Consider the following 20,357-nt stretch of genomic DNA (forward strand, 5'->3'; position numbering starts at 1 on the left):
AAGTCAAGAGAGAGAGAGAGATAGAGACGGAGGGAGAAAGAGGATAAACGTTTCCCTCAAGCCTGCCAGGCGTACGAGTAACGTCGTTATCGTTTTGCTCTTATCCCTAGTCTCTTTAGGGGAAGAAACTAAACGTTTCTAGAGTGATCTAGTGTTTAGTCTCTTTCCAGCCACTGAATTTTCTTTCATTAGATTTTTCTGTTACATTGTAATTCTGTTTTCGCAATTACTAACTTTTGAGAAGGATAGAATTGCGTGTTTCAGGTACAAACCACTTAAAGTTTCGAGTTCAGTGAAATAAGTGCAAACAGAAATCAAAGTGATAAGTGATTGATGTCAGTGTTATGCGTGAGGGTACTTTTGTGCGCGCCAGTCGTCCTCCCAGTCCGGGACCTCTTGCAAGCTCCCAAGCCCAGGGGAGAAGCAATGTCGAAGGGCAAAAGGGTTCGGCAGGCCTTGATCGGCGCACAGAAGTATCCTCGGTGGTTGTGGGCGTGTCTTACCGAGACCGTCACTCCCACCCGCAGACGATTGAGCCCTTATTTTGCTCGTCTGCAGAAGAGATTTAGAGGAGAAAATAAAGGCAGAGTAACGCTGGTCTCAGGTCTCTAGACCTCTTAAACGTAAAGTACAGACCTATGCCAGACGTACGAAGTAAAGTTCAACAACCCGGATGCAGTCATTGGGTTAGCTCTGACTCTCCTCAGTCATCAGTTTGTCGGGCTGAGAGTGCGCCTACACTCCCCCCCGCCTTTGCTCGCTCCGCCTGATCGCAGTACCACCTGCCAGGCGTACGATGTTGTGGACTCTACTACAGTCCATGCAGCACAGCTTTCGGACCTGATGCGTGAGTGTCGTGCTGAGAGTGTTGCACCTCCTCCTCCTCCTCCACCGGTGGTGCACCAACCGCCTGCACCCGTTCAGCCTGTGCTGCACCCGCCTGCACCGGTGGTGCACCAACCGGCTGCACCCGTTCAGCCTGTGCTGCACCCGCCTGCACTCGCTGCACCCAGTCGCAGCACCATCTGCCAGGCGTACGATGTTGTGGACTCTACTACAGTCCATGCAAGCACAGCTTTCGGACCTGTTGCGTGAGTATCGGGCTGAGAGTGTTGCACCTCCACCTGCACCCTTTCAGCCTGTGCTCAACCCGCCTGCACTCGCTGCACCCAGTCGCAGCACCTTCTGCCAGGCGTACGATGTTGTGGACTCTACTACAGTCCATGCAAGCACAGCTTTCGGACCTGTTGCGTGAGTGTCGGGCTGAGAGTGTTGCACCTCCACCTGCACCCGTTCAGCCTGTGCTCAACCCGCCTGCACTCGCTGCACCCAGTCGCAGCACCTTCTGCCAGGCGTACGATGTTGAACCTCTTTCTGTGTTCGCTGTTCCCAGTGTTGTTCAGCCTCAGCCTTCTTTAAGGCAACCTTCGGTTTGGGATCAGGAGGATTACTCCACTCTTCCTCCTCCTCCCCTGGCTGCTCCACCGGTGGTGCAACTCTCGGTGGAGGTACAACCTCTTCCACCTGTGAGTCAGTCTCCTCAGCTGCTGCACCGAGCTCAACCCGTGCACCCTGTTCCTGCGCCTCAGACACCTCTGCTTGCGGGAACTTTACCTTGTTCTGCGCAACCTCGGTCTCTTCACGCTCCACTCATACCACAGGAACAGGAACTTTCTGCACCTTCCACTGTTGTTGTTCCAGCTCGTTCTGACTCTGCTGTTCAGCATACCTTACCTCCATTTTCAAACCATGGCAAAAATATGAATCATGAGTTATGAATGTAAGGTAAACATTATGTTGATTTTTAAACCCCATGCAAGCATGCATAAAGCACTCTAGCACTGGTCATGGAATTTCTAAGAATGTTAAACGCCATGCACACGCTCTGCTTTCCTTACAGCAGGCTCTGCTTACAGCAGGCTCTGCTTACTACATGCTCAGCATTCAGCATGCTCTGCATTCAGCATGCTCTGCATACAACATGCTCTGCATACAGCATGCTCTGCATTCAGCATGTTCTGCATACAACATGCTCTACATACAGCATGCTCTGCATACAGCATACTCTGCATTCATCATGCTCTGCATTCCTTACCGCATGCTTCTCAACATATCTTGGGTTGTTGCCAACTCACTAGACTGTCAAGCAGTTTCATAACGTTGCCTTCTAGTCTGCTGCTTTTGCACCAATGAACCCTCACTCAGAGAACTTAGCTTTTCTAGGATAAGGTCCCTGTAGATGAGAAAGTTCTTTTCTCCCTCCTTCTGATATTCCCTTGAGGACTCTGTCATTTGGAGGGAGCCTTTAGCTGCATAACCTCTTATGGACTTTTATTTAAGCATAACATGCTTACAGGGAAGGTAATGGTTCCACTTCAGCCGCTAATCCCGTCTGTTACCACACCTGCTCCCATAGACCTTGAGCTGTGTTGCATGACATGCAGTCCAAGCTTAGTCCTTGTTAGAGGATTTTTTGTTTACGGAGTCAATGTGTCACGGGGAAGACGTTCAACAACCAACAGAAGGGACTTATTGTGACGCAGTGCGGCAACCTCAGCAACCCGTTAAGGAGTTGTCTGTACGACCCAGATAGTCTAGACAGATTCGGGTTGTCACTGTACTTCCTCGCTTGCCCATGATTGACAGTTTACAGACTGTGCAGCAGTATCATGATCTTGTGTCCGGCTCCGTCAGACGACTGGCTTTTAAGAGCTCCCACAAGTCGTCGCTGTCTGGAGATTTTCAAATGGACTATGGATCTGACCAAGGAACTGGGCCTCCTGGTCAATTTTGAGGAGTCTCAGCTCGTTCCATCCCAGACCATTGTTTCCTTGGGTATGGATCTTCAGAGTCGAGCTTTTCGGACTTGTCCGTCGGCCCCAAGGATCTTCCAAGCCCTAGAATGCATCCAGAGCATGCTGAGAAGGAACCGATGCTTAGTCAGGCAGGGGATGAGTCTAACAGGGACACTTTCATCGCTGGCCCTGTTCATCGAGTTAGGGAGACTCCACCTCCGCCCCCTTCAGTATCATCTAGCTGCTCACTGGATAAAGGACATGACGCTAGAGACGGGCTCAGTTCCTGTTTCCGAAGAGATGAGGTCTACTCTAACGTGGTGGAAGAACAGCATTCTTCTTAAGGAAGGTCTACCTTTGGCTGTTCAGACCCCCGACCACCGTCTCTTCTCGGACGCATCGGACACGGGCTGGGGTGCGACACTGGACGGACAGGAATGCTCGGGAACATGGAATCAGGAGCAAAGGACACTTCACATCTATTGCAAGGAGTTGTTGGCAGTTCATCTGGCCTTGATAAACTTCAAGTCCCTCCAGCTTAACAAGGTGGTGGAGGTGAACTCCGACTACACCACAGCCTTGGCTTACATCTCCAAGCAGAGAGGGACTCATTCGAGGAAGTTGTTCAAGTTCGCAAGGGACCTCCTCATTTGGTCAAAGATCGAAAGCTCACGCTGGTAACGAGGCTCATTCAGGGCGATATGAATGTCATGGCAGATCGCCTCAGCCGTAAGGGTCAGGCCTTCCCCACAGAGTGGACCCTTCACAAGAATGTTTGCAGCAGACTTTGGGCCCTGTGGGGTCAGCCAACCATAGTTCTATTCGCTACCTCGATGACCAAGAAGCTCCTCTTGTATTGTTCTCCGATTCCAGACCCAGCAGCAGTTCGCGTGGATGCCTTTCTGCTGGATTGGTCCCATCTCAACCTGTATGCATTCCCGCCGTTCAAGATTGTCAACAGGGTACTTCAGAAGTTCGCCTCTCACAAAGGGACACGGTTGACGTTGGTTGCTCCCCTCTGACCCGCGAGAGAAGGGTTCACCGAGGTACTGCAATGGCTGGTCGACGTTCCCAGGACTCTTCCTCCTAGAGTGGACCTTCTGCGTCAACCTCACGTAAAGAAGGTACACCCAAACCTCCACGCTCTTCGTCTGACTGCCTTCAGACTATCGAAAGTCTCTCAAGAACTAGAGGCTTTTCGAAGGAGGCAGCCAGAACGATTGCCAGAGCAAGGACGACATCCACTCTCAGAGTCTATCAGTCTTAATGGGAAGTCTTCCGAAGCTGGTGCAAGGCCAATGCAGTTTTCCTCAACCAGTACCACTGTAACCCAGATTGCTGACTTCCTGTTACATCTAAGGAACGTAAAATCCCTATCAGCTCCTACGATCAAGGGTTACAGAAGTATGTTGGCAGCGGTTTTCCGCCACAGAGGCTTGGATCTTTCCTCCAACAAAGATCTACAGGACCTCCTTAGGTCTTTTGAGACCTCAAAGGAACGTCGGTTGTCCACTCCAGGCTGGAATCTAGACGTGGTCCTAAGGTTCCTAATGTCATCAGGATTTGAACCGTTCCAATCAGCCTCTTTTAAGGACCTCACATTAGAAACTCTTTTCCTCGTGTGCTTAGCAACAGGTAAAAGAGTAAGTGAGATCCACGCCTTCAGCAGGAACATAGGTTTCACATCTGAAACGGCTACATGTTCCTTGCGGCTCGGTTTTTTTTGGCTAAAACGAGCTTCCTTCCCGTCCTTACCCTAAGTCGTTCGAGATCCCAAGCCTGTCCAACATGGTGGGGAACGAACTAGAGAGAGTACTTTGCCCTGTTAGAGCTCTTAAGTACTATCTAAGAAGGTCAAAACCATTACGAGGACAATCAGAAGCCTTATGGTGTGCTATCAAGAAGCCTTCTCTACCAATGTCTAAGAACTCAGTTTCTTTCTACATCAGGCTTCTGATTAGAGAAGCAAATTCTCATCTGAAGGAAGAAGACCTTGCTTTGCTGAAGGTAAGGACACATGAAGTGAGAGCTGTGGCTACTTCAGTGGCCTTCAAACAAAACCGTTCTCTGCAGAGTGTTATGGATGCAACCTATTGGAGAAGCAAGTCAGTGTTCGCATCATTCTATCTCAAAGATGTCCAGTCTCTTTACGAGTACTGCTACACCCTGGGTCCATTCGTAGCAACGAATGCAGTAGTAGGCGAGGGCTCAGCCACTACATTCCCATAATTCCATAACTTTTTAACCTTTCTCTTGAATACTTTTTATGGGTTGTTCGGTCGGCTAAGAAGCCTTCCACATCCTTGTTGATTTGGCGGGTGGTCAATTCTTTCTTGAGAAGCGCCGAGGTTAAAGGTTGTGATGAGGTCCTTTAGTATGGGTTGCAGCCCTGTATACTTTAGCACCTTTGGGTTGATTCAGCCTCCAAGAGGAACGCTGCGCTCAGTAAGGAAGACGAACTTAAAAAAGAGACAGAGTAACGGTTCAATTCGACTTCCTTACCAGGTACTTATTATTTCATTGTTATTTGAGATAACTGTTATATGAAATATGGGATACTTAGCTATCCTTTAATCTTGTACACTGGTTTTCACCCACCCCCCTGGGTGTGAATCAGCTACATGATTATCGGGTAAGTTTAATATTGAAAAATGTTATTTTCATTAGTAAAATAAATTTTTGAATATACTTACCCGATAATCATGATTTAATTGACCCTCCCTTCCTCCCCATAGAGAACCAGTGGGACCGAGGAATAATTGAGGAGGTGTCAACAAGAAGTACTTGAGTACCTGGCCACAGGTGGCGCTGGTAAGTACACCCCCTTCTAGTATTGTGATAGCTGGCGTATCCCTCCATAGAATTCTGTCGGGCAACGGAGTTGACAGCTACATGATTATCGGGTAAGTATATTCAAAAATTTATTTTACTAATGAAAATAACATTTTATGCCTTTTAAAACTATATTCTCAACTATTGTATTTTTGAGATTACAATAATTGATATTAAATAACTTTAAAAACAGATAACTTGCTTTTGTTAATATGTATAGTACTGTATATTTAAAGTAGCCTCAGCACCAGAAGCTATAATAGGTCTGGCAGAAACTAATTTTAAATATTTAACTTAGCCGGTGAATATATATAGCTGCAACTCTGTTGCTCGACAGACAAAAAAACAGTAAAACTCGCCAGCGATCGCTATACAGGTTGCGGGTGTGCCCACCAGCGCCAACTGTCGGCCAGATACCATACTCGATGTAAACAAAGACTCAATTTCTTCTCTGTCGACGTGTCGACAAGACGTACTTTACTCGCTGTTGAAACCTGGAGTTTTTCCCATCATATTTGGTGAAGTACTTTATTTTGGTTATGAGCTTTCGCAGTACAGGGTTTTTCTTCAAATAAATCCTTGAACTCTTTTTTGTATCGGATTCATTGTTGATGACTTAGATCGTTTTTTGGAATTTTCCCTTGACCAATTCAAAATGGCTGACCTTTCACAAGTTCCCAAGTTTAGAAAATGCAATGCTAGGAACTGTCATAGGCGTCTTCCAAAGGCTTCTCTCGACCCTCACACTGTTTGTTCCAATTGTCGGGGTAAAACCTGTCAATTGGAAGATCAGTGTGAGGAATGCGTGGGCCTTTCGGAATTCGATTTTATCGAATTTGAGAAGTATACACGCAGACTAGAGAGAGATAGGGTAAGGAGAAGTTCTTCTAGGTCGGTAGATTTTTCCTCTCCTCATGCCCCTCAACCTAATCCTTCCCCTGTAGTGGTTGTTCCTAACCCCCCTCCTAGCACTCAGGAACCATCGATGGCTGACATGATGCGTGCTATCCATGCCTTGGGGGGAGAGAGTTGAGTCCCTTGCAAGTGACCGCAATCAACTCATGGCGGATGTTAAGGAACTAAAGTGCCAAAGTGCCGCGGGAAGTGATAAAGTGCCTAGTGTTTCTTAAAGTGTTGTGAACAGTGTTGCGCTTGAGGGTTCGTCTGTTCGTGCCTGTCGTCCTCCTAGTCCGGGACCTCTTGCAAGCTCCCAAGCCCAGGGGAGAAGCAATGTCGTACGACGCATGGGTTCGAGAGGCTTTGATCAGCGAACAGACGTTCCCTCTATGGTATCAGGCGTATCTCCCCAAGATCGCCCCTACCAACGTAAGACGAGAGAGCCCGTTTTTACCTCGTCGTCCGAAGGTGTTTCTCGTAAGAACTTTGGACCAAGGTCTCACGACCTTTGAAGCGTAAGTCGTTCCCTTCAGGACAAGTCCAACGTCCCGGTTGTAGCCACTGGGTCAGTTCGGACTCGTTGCCGTCATCTGATGACTGCTCGCCGCCTAAGAGAGGCAAAGCGGTACCGCCTCAGTCGCTCACCCCGTCTGTTGCCGCACCTGCTGCCGTAGACCCTAAATGGATATTGCTACAGGACATGCAGTCCAAGCTTGCGTCCTTGATGGAGGACTTCAATGCGGAGAAGGTTGCTGCTGAACCTTCTGGCCAACAACCATCCAAGCGGTCTGTTGTGCGTCCTGTTGACGCTGAGGTTACTTTCTCGCGTCTACCAGTTGAGGTACCCCCACCGATGCGACCCAGTGTGGTTTGCCAGCCGCACGTTCACGTTAGGCGACGCACGGAGGTGGTTGTTGACGTTCAGGACGTTCAACAACCATCAGAGGTGACTTGTTTTGACGCGGTGCGTCAACCTCCGCAACCCGGTATGGTGTTGACTGCACAACCCAGACGGTCTAAACAGTCTCGGGTGGACGCTGTGCGTCCTCGCGCACCCATGGTTGTTGACAGTTCACAGACTGTGCAGCAGTTCCATGACGTTGCGTCCGGATCCGTCACGCATGCACCAGTGCGACCGGACTCAGCGAGCCAGACGTTGCCCACTCCGTTGCTGTTTCCTCATCAGTTTTCGGATGAGGAACTATCAGATGAGGACGTTGCTGAACCGCAAGAGGATCAACCTTCAGAGCTTGACGAACCTAAGGCAACTCAACCATCATTGGACTTTAGAAAAGTCATGGCTGTATTTAAAGAGTTGTTCCCTGACCACTTTGTTTCTGTGGCTCCGCGTTCGCCGCCGTCAGAGTTTGTGTTAGGCGTGCCTGCTACCACACCTGCCTTTACTAGACTCGTTCTCTCTCGTTCATCCAAGAGAGCTTTGCGGCTGTTGGGAGACTGGTTAGAGTCTAAGAAGAGTTTAGGAAAGACAGCATTTGCCTTTCCCCCATCTAAACTCTCGTCTAGATCGAGCGTCTGGTATGCCACGGGAGAAGTTCTCGGCTTGGGAGTTCCTGCCTCTGCCCAGGGCGACTTCTCAAGTCTTGTAGACTCTCCCCGCCGCCTTGCCATGAGACGCTCGAAGATTTGTTGGTCACCATCGGACCTGGACCACCTTCTTAAAGGGATTTTTAGGGCTTTCGAAGTCTTTAACTTCCTAGACTGGTGCCTAGGAGCCCTGAGCAGGAAGATCTCTTCTGCAGATAAGGACGTTTCCTTGCTCATTATGTCCTGCATGGACAAGGCCGTCCGTGATGGGTCCAACGAGCTAGCCGCCTCATTCACGTCCGGAGTCCTGAAGAAGCGAGAGTCTCTATGTTCTTTCCTGTCTGCTGGAGTGACGCCATGCCAAAGATCCGAGCTTCTCTTTGCTCCCCTTTCCAAGTGCCTGTTTCCTGAAGTCTTGGTAAAGGAAATTGCCCTATCTTTAGTTCAGAAGGACACCCACGATCTAGTTGCGTCCTCGGCTCGCAAAGCTCCCCCTTTGCCTACATTGTCTGCTAGACCGAGGTTAGACACTCCAGCGTCTCGCTTTATTCCGCCCTTTCGTGGCAGAGCCTCCAGCAGAGGAGGTGCTCGTGCCGAAGGGAAGCGAGGGAAGAGGAAAGGATCCAAGTCCTCTAAGGGCAGAGTCTGACTGCCCGCAACTTCAGACAGCAGTAGGAGCCAGACTCAAGAACTTCTGGCAAGCCTGGGAGAAGAGAGGCGCAGATCAACAATCTGTGAAGTTACTCAGAGAGGGGTACAAGATCCCTTTTGTACGCAAACCCCCTCTAGTGACGTCCCCCATCGATCTCTCTCCCAGGTACAGAGAGGTAGAAAAGAGACAAGCCCTGAAACTGGAAGTGTCTCTTTTGCTAGAGAAGGGAGCGGTGGTCAAAGTCTCGGACCTTCAATCACCGGGGTTTTACAACCGTCTCTTCCTAGTATCAAAGAAGACAGGAGGGTGGAGACCGGTGCTAGACGTCAGTGCTCTGAATGTCTTTGTCACAAAGACGAAGTTTTCCATGGAGACCACAAAGTCAGTCTTAGCAGCGGTCAGAAAGGAAGACTGGATGGTCTCGCTAGACCTAAGGGACGCCTACTTCCACATCCCCATTCACTCAGACTCCCAACCTTTTCTGAGATTCGTCTTCGAAGATGTGGTCTACCAGTTTCGGGCCCTGTGCTTTGGCCTAAGCACAGCTCCTCTCGTATTTACGAGGCTGATGAGGAATGTGGCCAAATTCCTCCACTTATCGGACATCCGAGCCTCCCTTTATTTGGACGACTGGCTTCTCAGAGCCTCTTCCAGTCGTCGCTGTCTGAAGGATCTCAAGTGGACTCTAGATCTGACCAAGGAATTGGGACTCCTAGTCAATTTGGAAAAGTCGCAGCTGGTCCCATCCCAAACTATTCTGTATTTAGGGATGGAGATTCACAGTCAAGCTTTTCGGGCTTTTCCGTCGGCCCCCAGAATAGATCAAGCCCTGTTTTCCATCCAGAAGATGCTGAAGAAAGAACGCTGCTCAGTCAGGCTGTGGATGAGTCTGGTAGGGACGCTGTCATCCCTGGAGCAATTTGTTTCACTAGGAAGACTACACCTCCGTCCTCTTCAGTTCCATCTGGCTTTCCACTGGAAAAAGGACAAGACGCTAGAAGCGGTCTCGATCCCGATTTCCGGAAAGATGAAGTCTTGTCTGACTTGGTGGAAGGACAATATCAATCTAAGAGAGGGTCTTCCCCTGGCTGTTCAGTTACCCAACCACGTTCTCTTCTCGGACGCATCGGACTTGGGCTGGGGTGCGACGCTGGACGGTCGGGAATGCTCAGGTCTGTGGAACACGAGTCAGAGGAGCATGCATATCAACTGCAAGGAGCTGTTGGCAGTTCATCTGGCCTTGAAAAGCTTCGAGTATCTCCTTCGAGGCAAAGTGGTGGAAGTAAACTCGGACAACACCACGGCCTTGGCATACATCTCCAAACAAGGAGGTACCCACTCACTGACGTTGTACGAGATCGCAAGGGACCTGCTCATCTGGTCAAAAGATCGAGACATCTCCCTAGTAACGAGGTTCATCCAGGGCGACTTGAACGTCATAGCAGATTGTCTCAGTCGGAAAGGGCAAGTAATTCCAACAGAATGGACCCTCCACAAGGATGTGTGCAAGAGACTTTGGGCCACTTGGGGTCAACCAACCATAGATCTCTTTGCAACCTCGCTGACCAAGAGGCTTCCAATCTATTGCTCTCCAGTCCCGGACCCAGCAGCAATACATATAGATGCCTTCCTCCTAGATTGGTCACACCTGGATCTCTACGCATTCCCACCGTTCAAGATTGTCAACAAGGTACTGCAGAAGTTCGCCTCTCACGAAGGGACAAGGTTGACGTTAGTTGCTCCCCTCTGGCCCGCGAGAGAATGGTTCACCGAGGTACTTCGATGGTTAGTAGACGTTCCCAGAAGTCTGCCTCTAAGAGTAGACCTTCTACGTCAGCCGCACGTAAAGAAGGTACACCAAAGCCTCCACGCTCTTCGTCTGACTGCCTTCAGACTATCGAAAGACTCTCGAGAGCTAGAGGCTTTTCGAAGGAGGCAGCCAGTGCGATTGCTAGAGCAAGGAGAGCGTCTACCATTAGAGTCTACCAATCGAAGTGGGAAGTCTTCCGAGCCTGGTGCAAGTCAGTTTCTGTATCCTCGACCAGTACCTCTGTAGCCCAAATAGCTGATTTTCTCTTATACCTGAGAAAAGGACGATCCCTTTCAGCTCCCACTATCAAGGGCTACAGAAGCATGTTGGCATCGGTCTTCCGGCATAGAGGCTTAGATCTTTCCAACAATAAAGATCTGCAAGACCTCCTTAAGTCTTTTGAGACCACTAAGGAGCGTCGTTTGGCTATGCCTGGGTGGAATTTAGACGTGGTACTAAGATTCCTCATGTCAGACAGGTTTGAGCCTTTACAGTCAGCCTCCCTGAAAGATCTCACTCTTAAGACTCTTTTCCTGGTATGCTTAGCCTCGGCTAAAAGAGTCAGTGAGATTCATGCCTTCAGCAAGAACATCGGATTTTCGTCGGAAAAAGCTACTTGTTCGCTGCAACTTGGTTTTCTAGCCATAAATGAGCTACCTTCTCGGCCTTGGCCTAAATCTTTCGATATTCCCAGCTTATCGGAGATCGTAGGCAATGAACTAGAAAGAGTCTTATGCCCTGTTAGAGCTCTTAAGTTCTATTTAAAGCATACTAAACCTTTACGAGGCCAATCTGAAGCTTTATGGTGTTCAGTTAAGAAACCATCCTTGCCTATGTCAAAGAATGCTTTGTCATACTTTATCAGATTGTTAATACGAGAAGCTCATTCACATCTGAGTGAGGAAGACCGAGCTTTGCTTAAGGTTAAGACGCACGAAGTTAGAGCTGTAGCAACTTCCGTGGCCTTTAAGCAAAATAGATCTCTGCAAAGTATAATGGACGCAACCTATTGGAGAAGCAAGTCAGTGTTCGCGTCATTTTACTTGAAGGATGTCCAGTCTCTTTACGAGAACTGCTACACACTGGGACCATTCGTAGCAGCGAGTGCAGTAGTGGGTGAGGGCTCAACCACTGCAATTCCCTAATTCCATATCCTTTTAATCTGTCTCTTGAAATGTTTTTAATGTTGTTTTTTTATGGGTTGTCCGGAAGGCTAAGAAGCCTTTCGCATCCTGGTTGATTTGGCGGGTGGTCAAAGTCATTTCTTGAGAGCGCCCAGATTAGGGGTTTGATGAGGTCCTTTTGTATGGGTTGCAGCCCTTGATACTTCAGCTCCTAGGGGTCTGTCAGCATCCTAAGAGGATCGCGAGGCTCCGTAAGGAAGACGTACTTACAAGGCAGAGTAATCGTCTAAGTCGACTTCCTTACCAGGTACCTATTTATTTTGTTTTCGTTATATTGATAACTTCCAAAATGAAATAAAAACTCTTAGCTTAAACGATGTAAACATATTTATCTGGTCTCTACCCACCACCCTGGGTGTGAATCAGCTATATACTGTATATTCACCGGCTAAGTTAAATATTTAAAAATGATATTTTAATTATAAAATAAATTTTTGAATATACTTACCCGGTGAATATATAAATTAAATGACCCTCCCTTCTTCCCCAATAGAGACGCAGTGGGATGAGAAGAAATTGAGTCTTTGTTTACATCGAGTATGGTATCTGGCCGACAGTTGGCGCTGGTGGGCACACCCGCAACCTGTATAGCGATCGCTGGCGAGTTTTTTCTGTACAGTTTTTGTCTGTCGAGCAACAGAGTTGCAGCTATATATATTCACCGGGTAAGTATATTCAAAAATTTATTTTATAATTAAAATATCATATTTAATAAAACAAGATTGATTTTACACAAAGCCACCAGTCATGTCTCCTTATTCAAGACCTTCAAATGTCCGTAGATAATATACTGTACTCTTGTATTATGTAAGGCACTAGATCAGTAGTAACATAGTCAATGCTTCACTTTGAGCTCCAGGTACTTATTAATCACCTACTTCGCTTTTGATATAGCCTTATTATGAGGCGGTGACATCTGCCTTGCTGGGTGGAGATGATAATTGTGTGTTTTATGGATATGCATGAAAATGCTTTCATGTTATAAAAGATTTAGTTTGCTTCATCAAGGCCCCTCACTCATGCATGATTAAGTGCTTCAGTAGTTTAATCAGAGTACTGAGCTGCTGAATGCCCCTATTGTAGTGATCAAAACTAGAAGGATTGATACAGGTCAGGAACCAAAATTTTGGTAATACGAAAGTTGTTACGTGTAAGGACAAACTATTCAGTGGAATGCAAGGCTCTTGTAATAACTACAAAATATGTCATATAACTTTGTGACTTGGCAAGTGAGACATGGGACCTGATTGCCCAGAAATTCACATCTCTAGGGTGCCAAGAATATTGGGATGAGATGCAACAGAATTAAGAAGAGGAATATGATGATTCCTGTGTCTTTCTGCAAACTTGACACTCATTTTTAAGAATGGATGCTTAGTCAACAGACACTGTCAGACTAGTCTCTGTCTCTTGGGTCAAAAGGATGTCTGTTGTTTCCTTGGACGGCATTACAGGCTGCCACCGCAAGAACCCATGTCACACGTAAGGTGGGGCAACCAAAGGCTATCTTGAAACAGCAACTAACAGTTGACCTCTAATAGTACTGAATGTGTTGTACTGTAAGGACTTTTTCTTTCTGTAACTATATTCTCTAATTAACACAGTATAACGTCTTTGTTGCTTTTCTTAGGTGTTGTACACAATCTAGAAATTATATACTTAACCATGTATTAAAAATGATGTGGATAGGTTATGTACATCTATGCATATACCTTGTTAAGTATAAGGCTTTTTTGATGAGAGATTTAAAATTACAGTACTTGAATTTTGAGATACAGGAGAGTAGGTTTTGAAATCATTAGTCACTTGAGCTTAGGCACAGACTTTAATTGCAGTTCCAAAATAAATTCCTTGTGCAATATACACATATTTTACGTTTCTTACAACTTATTTAATTAAATTTGCTAGGTGTCGATGGACTGGGTCATACTCGCCCAGGATTAATCAAGTCCCTGAACCTTGGGAGTGCATCAAGTCTTGAAAAAAGAATAAAGAAAGAGCTTCAGGAACAAGGTGTAATGGAAGTAGAATATGGAAATGAGGTAAGATACTATATAATTTTACTTTCTTTTATTGTCTTCTTTGTACTTCTATAGCCATAATATGTGATTTAAAACAAAATTGTTTTTCATACATTCCAATTAATGTATAACATAGCCTATTTTATGTCAAAATTTTATTCCTAACAATTTTCTTTATAAAAAATGGCACCTTATATGCATATGGATCTACAGATCCCTGTGGCTATTTATCACATACTTTATGTAGTCTAGATGAGAGCTGCAAGAGATGTTTTGGATTAGAGGGATTACTTATAGTACAGTGAAGTAGGTTCTGATCTGTAGGTATTAGAGTGACCTGCACTGAAGATGCAGGGCCCGGGCTCTTGTGCTAAGAGGGATAAAAGGAGAGTCAAAACTAATACAAAAATAAGAAACTTCAACAAGACTGGTATTTGTGTTAAGGCAATACAAAACGAAACTGGATCGATCAGTTGTTCTTGAATAGATCGCGTAATGTATAAGGGGGAGAAGTGACTAGGAAAGGTCTCTCCTTCGGTCCACGAAAATGAAAAATTGCGAAGTGAGAGAAAGTTTTATAGCAGAAGTCCCATGGAATTTGAAGATCCCAGGAAGGAGAACAAAGTAATTTAGTCTAAGGCAGAAGAAATGGCATAAAATATCCCTAAGCAAAAAGCTTAAGCAGTAGAAAAGATATTGCATTTTGATGGCCCCCTGTTGTGTATCTCATCTACATCAACCAGAAAATTGCGATGATGTTATGAATTGTCAACAGTATGAGCACAAAGGAGAGGAATAGACTCATCATTCATCACATACGCTTTGGCAACTAAACTATAAACCCGAAGCAAGATGCAGACCTTTCAACCTGTCCTTTAAGAAGCTCGGGTAGCTACAGGGTGACAAAAAAATGGTTATCACCAAAAAAAAGAATAACTTCCAAAATTTTATTTAAATCGGCACAAAACTTTAACTACATTAGGTCAAGCCTATGTAGCAGACATCTCCAAAGTTTCAAGTCTTTGTTGTTCTTTGTTTCACTGGCTCTCCAAAATGTGCTCCAAATGAGCTCCCCAGCGCTGCAGGCACATTTGGATCCGGCGGGCAAAGTTCTCAATGACCCTCCCTCATTCCTCACTTGGGATCACTCTTATTGCTACTGTGATTGCTGCCTTCAGGTCAGGGATAATCTGGGGGTTGTTCTCATATACCCTGTCCTTAAGGTTTCCCCAGAGATAAAATTCTGGGGGTTCAGGTCCAGTGAATGCGGCGACCACTCTGGGTCACACTTGTGACTGATCAGTCGGTCAGGGAAACGCTGCTGTAGCCATCCCAATGATTCGTTTGAAGTGTGGGGGTTGGCACCATCCTGCTGGAACCACTGGAGGACCCTGACGACTCCTCTCTGTCAACCAAATGCTGTCTAGAACTTGCCAAGCATCTGGACATATCGCTTGGTGTTTATTGTCACAGACCGCTTGTTGTCGTCCTCGAACCAGAATGGTCCAATGATGCCATGTTTGGAGATGCGACCCAGGCAGTGCACTTCACCGAGTGTAATGGCCTTTGCAGACAGTGCTACCCCAGAAGATATTGTTCTTCGAGTTCACGTGACCTGACAACAGAAAATGTGCCTCGTCCGAAAACCAGACATTGTCAAGGAAGTTTGACACAGCGTCAATCTTGTCGCAAAACCACTGGCACATGATCACTCGCTTCCTTGTGTCGTCAGGTGTAAGCTTGTGTTTAATCTGTATCCTGTAAGGATACAGGTGGAGATCAGCGTTTAAAATTCTCCGCACGGACTCCCAATTGATTCCAAGCTCCTGACTTCGCCGTCGCACAGACTTGCTTGGGCTGCGGATAACAGTCTCTCTGACTGCAGCAATGTTGTGTGGTGTCCTTGATGATTTTGGTCGTCCAGAGTGTGATTGTCTGTTAGTGTCTTTACAATTGAGGTAATGCACAGTCCCATGGGTTCTGAAATTATTGACCCATCTGTAGATCATTGAGTGGACAGGAAATTCTTGACATCTGAACCATTCTTTGAATTTCAATTGAGATGCGTGGATAGACTTCAACCGAAAATATGCCTCAACTATAAATGTCTTTTCCTCAGTAGTCCATGGCATCTCGAAGGTCAAATTTACATGATATTTTAAAAATAGAACCACGGCTTCAAATCAGTGCTACACAAAAATGTACATGTGGCAAATATTGTTCTAGTAAACTGAGAATGAAGTTATAATAATACTGGTAATCTTCACAAAGTAAAGGTTAGTGTCCTTAGTAATAATAGACATCAAGACTTGGACTTGTACAGCCAAAGAAAAAGAGAGGCTTAACAGTTGAATGAGTGGATGGTTCTAGTCTTCCTCTTATTCACCTGCGTGCTAATGAACTATCATTACCAGACTTCAACGACTGAATCAGTTTCCACCAAAAGTGTCATTTAATCATCATGAAGACTTCTAGTTTGTATTCTTGTATGAACAATTGCTTTTTGTCTGTTTGGTAGTTTACCTTTTCATTATTATTACAATGCCCATAAAATATATTTTACTTTGGTAATCTCTATAAGTATAATCGATGGATAAATGGGATAAAAAATAAATATCTTGGATAATAGTTGGGAAAAATGAGTAAACCTGTATAGTATTTAAATAATGGATTGCAGATTTAAGGCTCAAGTTTTGTGCTAATCTTTCTATTCTACCCTATAGGATGACGATGATGAGATTTTATCAGAATTGAGACGATGCCAGGCTGAACTACGTGCGGTATCATCTCATAATGTAACGCAATTGAGTCGTCTGCTGACTTTGGCCAGGGAGTCCTTAGTTCGACACGACCTTAAAAAGAAGCTCAGAGATGCAGAACAAAAGGTGCCTTGTGCTTTTGTGTTCTCACCTTGTGATCTGTATTTGTGCCTATTAGAATATAACATGGGGTTTTAGTTCTGATTAAAGTACAAAATGTAATACAAGTACAAATTGTTATGTAGAGTTCATTGGTTATAATTCTTCTTTTTATCTTCAGGTATTGGAGGCTTACCGTGTTATTGCAGCGGCTCGTCAGAAAAAGAAAACCCCTTCTAAAAAGGATAAAGATATTGCATGGAAAGCTATAAAGGATCGTGAAGTAATTGTACGTCAACTTGACTTGGCATCTAATAACAATTGCTAAAGTACTTATGTGTTTTTAGGTAAAGGCAAAATTAAATAGTACATCTTCAAGTATTTAATAATGGTGTAAGTGGATTCAATTATATGCTGTATTTCTTTAAGAATTTCTTAAGATCATAAACGTTTTTAATATATTTCATTTTATACATTAACCCGCATATATCTTTGTCAGTCGTGGATCGAGTTTAGTTACATTGTAACTCCAAACTTTGTAAATTTGATACAGTTAGCTTTACTGTATACGTGTATATTGAAATTTTTTAGTGAGCTTTTCGTATTTTCATTTCTTGCTTGCTCTGTGTATCAATGTGTAAAGTAAGAAAAATAAAAAAAACTCATCGAGTTGGCATAGTAATTGATTCACCAGTAGCCTTACTTTTTTCGATCTTTTTGAATGATCATTCCAAATAATTTGTTCATTGAGAATATATATTAATTATTAAAAATAATACTGAACCTTGACCAGGATACCAGGAGTGAGGTGGTGATTAGGTAGTACAGTATCAGAAGGACGGAGAGGAAATAGGACAATTAGATTGATACTGGACCTCCAAAAGTGTGTACTCTGCAACCTGCATACTGGAATTCCAAAGTAAAACAATAATTTGCACTTGACTTGAAACAGTGGTTACACTCACCAACAATATGAGATACAAAGATATACACTCAAAAACAGCCATGTCTTCAATGTGCCAGGAAGACACTGATGATTATCATAGGATGAGGAAAAGTATAAGACCTGCAATCACTCCGAGCTGATGAAGAAGTGTCACCTGCCAAATTAATTGCCTTCAGTGTAAATACATCAAGGAAATTGCAAGTGAAATTATGTAGTTAATGTTATGAAAAATACAGAGGCATCGCCATGTCCTGACTCAAAGAATTGCAAGTCAGTTATACTTAAGAGGACAATGAAGAGGAGAAAGCATGAAGATACTGCTGTATAACGTTATGTCTGTGGATGTCTTAGTTCAAGATAAAGGCACATTAAAATAAGCTCGGAACATAAAAGTGATAAAGCCAAAAAGAATCAATACTTCGCGACTGGACACTTCTAATGGCCCATGTGAGGTAATAGCAGTGACAAAGATAGATAGAAATTCTTACTGAAAGCACACTACCCAAAGGTGATTGTATAAAGGAAATGACCTAACAGGAATAGCAGTTACCCACGAGTCACGGTAATCTACCATGAAATCCACGATGTAAGAAAGCTAAATCATCAAAGATCAGTGACGAGAGTGAAACATTACCGGACACAAAATAAAAAAATAAAAATTAAATGATGCACCAAGATAAGGGTCCTTTCCGCAGCAGGTCCACTAGTTGAGGCTATGCGTCAATCCTAATGCATGCTAACATGGATCAGGACAGCCTTCTCCAGGTTAGTCTCCAACATCAAGGATACATTTAGGAGAATGACTACTTTACAAGTAAATTCCTTCTTAGAACAAGCTATAACCAGCAAGTTGTCAAGATAACTTCAAAGACTAATGCTAAGATGATGTGACCAGCCCTCTGCAGGAGCTAGTACAGTACAGTGGAACCTCTACACACGAACGTATCTACATCCGAATTTTCCAACATCCGAAGTAAAATTCGAGCAAATTTTTGACTCTACACCCGAATTTTATTTCGACACACGAAGTAGCAATTTTCGTCGTACCGGTTGTATTCGAATTTTTCGACACGCGAAGTACAATTCGAACACGTTTCTACTCTACACCCGAATTTTTTTTTCGACACCCGAAGTAAACAATACTCGTATGCGTAGTCGGTGCTCATAGCGCCTGATGTGTTTTTTATTTCCGCCAATAGAAGGCAGCACTTCAACCTCGGAGGGACCCTCAATTAGCGTGGCTCTGGTCAGTCCTCTGTTCTCGTTGGCTTTATGTGGTTGTGCCCTGTGCGTTCTGCTATTAATTGTGTTTTAATCGTGATTTTTTACATTCATCCTTTTACGGTATTTTACAAAAATCATGGGTCCTAAAAGGCTTAGTTTCGCAAGTGGTAGTGGTAGTGGTGAGAAAAGGAATAAGGGAATGCTTTCTTTAGAAGTAAAGCAAGGAATTATTGAAAAGCATGAGCGTGGCGTCCGTATGAGTGAACTTGCAATAAGTTCCGCGCAAATAAAAGAGGTGTTAGGAAAATATCAAGACGTGGTCGACTTCATCGACAAATACCATCCAAAGAAATTGCAGGTTTGTCGTGTAGCTGCGCAGTTTGATGATGTTTCCCTAACTTATTTTCGAAACATTCTGAAAAGCTGTACCAAGCAACTTTCTATCGATAGCTTCTTTAAAAAAACTACGAAGCGAACTCGTGATGAAGAGGAAGGAAGTGGTTCAAAGAAAACAGCAAAGAGTGAAGAGAAAAAAATTCAATCAATTTTAAGTGTAGAGAGTGAAAGTGATTAAAATTAATCATCAAAAAGAAAAAAAGAAAATGTAAAAAAAAAATATAAATTATAAAAAAAAAAAAGCTAAGTTATGTTAAAGTTCACTTAGTGTAAGTTAGAATAAGTTACGGTAGTGTACGTTTATCGTAGTTAACCTCTCTACCTCCTCGCCGCCCGTCCGTCTCCTCTCTGCATAGCAAGACTAACAACACCTGCGCTGGAGTTTCTAAGGTAAAGTGACGCTAAAAACCCGTTTCTTATTTATCATTTTTTGCTAATTCTTCTTATTTACATGTCTATTCTTCTTATTTACATGTCTATTATCTAATTTAGTGTTCATTATTCTCATGGGAAAATTATGTGTAGTAGTTTATTAAGAAGTTATCATAGGTTTTTGGGCTCAACCACGGATTAATCCTATTTCAATGTATTCTTATGGGAAAATTCGTTTCGACATCCGATCAATTTCTACATCCGAAGTTGGTTCTGGAACGGATTAAATTCGTATGTAGAGGTTCCACTGTACTTCCAAAAGCTGCGGTGTTGTTCAGAGGCTAAATTGTATGACCTTGAACTGGATCATATATCACACAATGCATTGACTTCCTGAATGCTTGATGAACAAAGCAAGTATCAGGCCGCAACTTTCCAAATCTACTTTGACTGCAGTGACTTTCTCACTGACTGAAGAAATCTTGAAGGAGACCACACTGGATCAGGGTCCCCTGAGAATCAGTAAAGCTAATTCCCACTACCCGAAAACCAACCCATGCTGGAGAAAGTGTTAATAACAGACAGAGCTTGGAGTACGATCACACGGAACACCTTGCCTAGAAAAGGTAGCAGTGACAAACCTGAAAAGAGGTCCCCCATAACAATAATATCCTTACAGTATTTGACTCGTATGATATATGGCAAGGTATATAAGTCATAGATTGCCCAGGTGAGCCAAATCACCAAATCACGGTAGTATTCACACTACATTTAACATCTGTACAGGAACTTGAGTGTCGTCATCGTTATCCATAAACAGTTGAT

At 44.4% G+C, this 20,357-nt stretch overlaps 1 protein-coding gene across 1 annotated transcript in view; it reads left to right on the forward strand.

The window, feature by feature from the left end:
• LOC137629474 (transcriptional adapter 3-like) overlaps positions 1-17,268 on the forward strand; it is a 48,195-nt gene extending 30,927 nt beyond the window's left edge. The window contains exons 9-11 of the mRNA XM_068360798.1: positions 13,624-13,757; positions 16,460-16,621; positions 16,776-17,268. Coding sequence (XP_068216899.1) covers positions 13,624-13,757; positions 16,460-16,621; positions 16,776-16,922 — 443 coding nt within the window. The 3' untranslated portion in view covers positions 16,923-17,268. The remainder of the gene's footprint in view (positions 1-13,623; positions 13,758-16,459; positions 16,622-16,775) is intronic.
• The last annotated feature ends 3,089 nt before the right edge of the window (positions 17,269-20,357 follow it).

Source organism: Palaemon carinicauda, chromosome 2, assembly GCF_036898095.1.
Source record: "Palaemon carinicauda isolate YSFRI2023 chromosome 2, ASM3689809v2, whole genome shotgun sequence".
NCBI classification, from domain to species: Eukaryota; Metazoa; Arthropoda; class Malacostraca; order Decapoda; family Palaemonidae; genus Palaemon; species Palaemon carinicauda.